Genomic DNA, 2,617 nt, shown 5'->3' on the forward strand with positions numbered 1-2,617 from the left:
GTGATTATTTACGGCTTATAGCCGCTTGAGCAATTTTTCAGCTATCCTGCGGCTGCGTCTATATAAATGGAAAACATGTTATAAAAGTAGTAATATATTTAAAACTAAATGTTAATTGTAAACATGTTAAAATTTAGTATTAAAATGTCATCATCACTGTGTATAAAACCATTCTCATATAATCATATGGTTATGTGTGTGTGCTTTATAATTCAATCGATGAAATATTGAAAAAATTTACTAGCATTATAAAGATGCAAAAATACTTTATTATTATGATTAAACTTTATCACACTTGAAATGTTTGTGGATCAGAATACATCTTTGTCAATGTGAAGTATTTGAGTGTTAACAGGAGTTCACACTAGTAAATCACAGCATTGGGTGTCTTTCGGGTGTTGTTGTCCTTGAATCTGATGCCAATATCCATACTGTGTTTTGAGCCTAAAAAAAAATCAGTTAAAATGCTTAGATTTATGAATAACAAACAACTTAGATATGCTACTTCAAATATGCTTAATAACCGATGTGCTCATTTCACAAATGTCCCAGTCCGTCGTCTGTAGAGAATACATCTCCCGCTCAAAAGATACCCAATCCAAAAAAGTCAAAGCACAACACATCTGGGTATGACAACACCTGTGAAAATGACAGGCCTTGGTTATATTGTTAAGCAGGAAGATGGCCACGAAGTGATGTACTGTCATTTATGCCAACAACACAACACAAAGGGTCTGAATGGAAGTGTTAAGTGGAACCATGAAGACTATACTTGCCTGCGTCTTGACAAATAGCATGAAAATGGTGAACAACATCGTCATGCATTGGAAATGGAGACCAGACAGCAGCTTGGAATAGAAAATGTCTTACACCAGGCGTCCATCAGTGACAACGATTTTCAAACAGTTGTAGCCATGAAATGCCCGATTTTCCCTCTACAGAGAAATAGTCCGTATACTGATAACTTCAAAGCATTCATTGGTTTTGCCAGAGATGAGCTGCATGTCCCAGTACTTCAACACCTAACATCAGGATCAAATGCAAAGTATACCAGTGATCGTATGGTGGACTAATCCGTCGACACAATGGCTGGACACGTAGAAGATAAAGTCATGTCGAATGTCAAGTCCTGTCCTGCATATTCAAACATGGCCGATGAATCAACAGACATATCAAACAGGAAACATCTTATATTCAGCGTCATGTACATTGATGCACAGAGTGGTGAATTGAGAACAGAATATGTCAGGGATTTAGAGATACCAGATGGAAAAGCTGAAACAATTTACAAAGAAACAAAGGACCTGATCGAGACTAACTTGAGCATTGACAACTTGGTAGCCTTTGGTAGCGATGGATGTAACACAATGATAGGATCCAAGGCTGGGGTAGTCACAAGACTGAAAGACATAAAGTCAACCCTAATCAACATACACTGTCATAACCATAGCCCTGGCTGCAAAAGACAGTTTGAGGATATACCACTATTCAAAGACGTAGATGATACATTAACACATGTTTTCAAATATTACCACTGCTCTGCTGTAAGGACCAACAACCTTGAGAAAATACAGAAGCCCTTTAATGAAACTGAAACATAAAACAATCAAGAATGCTGTTCATACTAGATGGCTGTCACATCTCAATGCTGGTAGAGAAACAACCAGACCTTTTTGAGCCGAAGAATGACCTAGACCAAAATCATTCGCCTCAAAACAGTCCTATGTACAATCAAGGAAGAACGAGTTGGAAACAATAATTTATTGAATAACCGATTAGTTCATTGCGTTTTTGCTATCAAATAAAGAAGTTAATATTTTTGATAGTTTGTTTGGATATAAATAGAATAATGATAAAAAGAGGTGACAAATAAGAACATTTTAAAAAGTGAAACACGACAATGGCTTCGAAGTTCTCACCCCTGATGTTGCGCCTATGAAGATTGATTGATTGTATCTTCCTTAACGTCTCACTCGAGAATTTTTCACTCATATGGAGACGTCACCAACACCGGTGAAGGGCTTCAAATTAATGCCTATGCTCGGCGCTTACGGCCACTGAGCAGTGAGGGTTCTTTAGCGTGTCACACCTACTGTGACACGGGACATCCGTTTTTAAGGTCATCTCTGATGACCCGTGACATTCACACCTGTTCCTGAGCGTTTGGCGATGGAACTATCACTATCTGTTTTAACGACTTAGGCCTGTCGCGGCCGGGATTCGAACCCCGGCCTTCCGCATGCGGGGCGAACGCTCTGACCATTGAGCTCCTAACATATTAAAACTGATATTTACGAAATCAGAAATTCAACAAGTTATGACAGTGATAGAAAAACCAGGGGAAGCCTTATATAACTCAACACAATGGATTTCATCCAGTTTGCCTTCATCCATCTGCGTTATGATTATAGACGGCATCATGAGTTGCTAGAAAAACAAATGGGTATGTTGCAAAATTATTTCTTAATTAAAATAGGAGACACATGCGCGGATTTAGAGGGGTGGGGGACTGGAATGTAGAAAAAATGTTCTCGTGACATATGGGGAACAATGAGTTATTACATTTGTGCCCCAAGAAATGATGTTAGAACCTACATATAAAGTTTTCTCAAAGTAA

General features: G+C 38.3%; 1 protein-coding gene across 1 annotated transcript; it reads left to right on the forward strand.

Moving 5' to 3' along the window:
* Positions 1-1,085: 1,085 nt before the first annotated feature.
* On the forward strand, positions 1,086-1,601 carry LOC125658477 (uncharacterized). Its single transcript, XM_048889751.1, has one exon. It carries the CDS (start codon positions 1,086-1,088, stop codon positions 1,599-1,601), a length of 516 nt encoding a protein of 171 aa, XP_048745708.1.
* The last annotated feature ends 1,016 nt before the right edge of the window (positions 1,602-2,617 follow it).

This window comes from Ostrea edulis, chromosome 9 (assembly GCF_947568905.1).
Source record: "Ostrea edulis chromosome 9, xbOstEdul1.1, whole genome shotgun sequence".
NCBI lineage: Eukaryota > Metazoa > Mollusca > Bivalvia > Ostreida > Ostreidae > Ostrea > Ostrea edulis.

What these genes read in the sequence shown, in the direction of transcription:
- LOC125658477 (XM_048889751.1), top strand. Translation starts at nt 1,086, where the DNA reads ATGGCTGGACACGTAGAAGATAAAGTCATGTCGAATGTCAAGTCCTGT.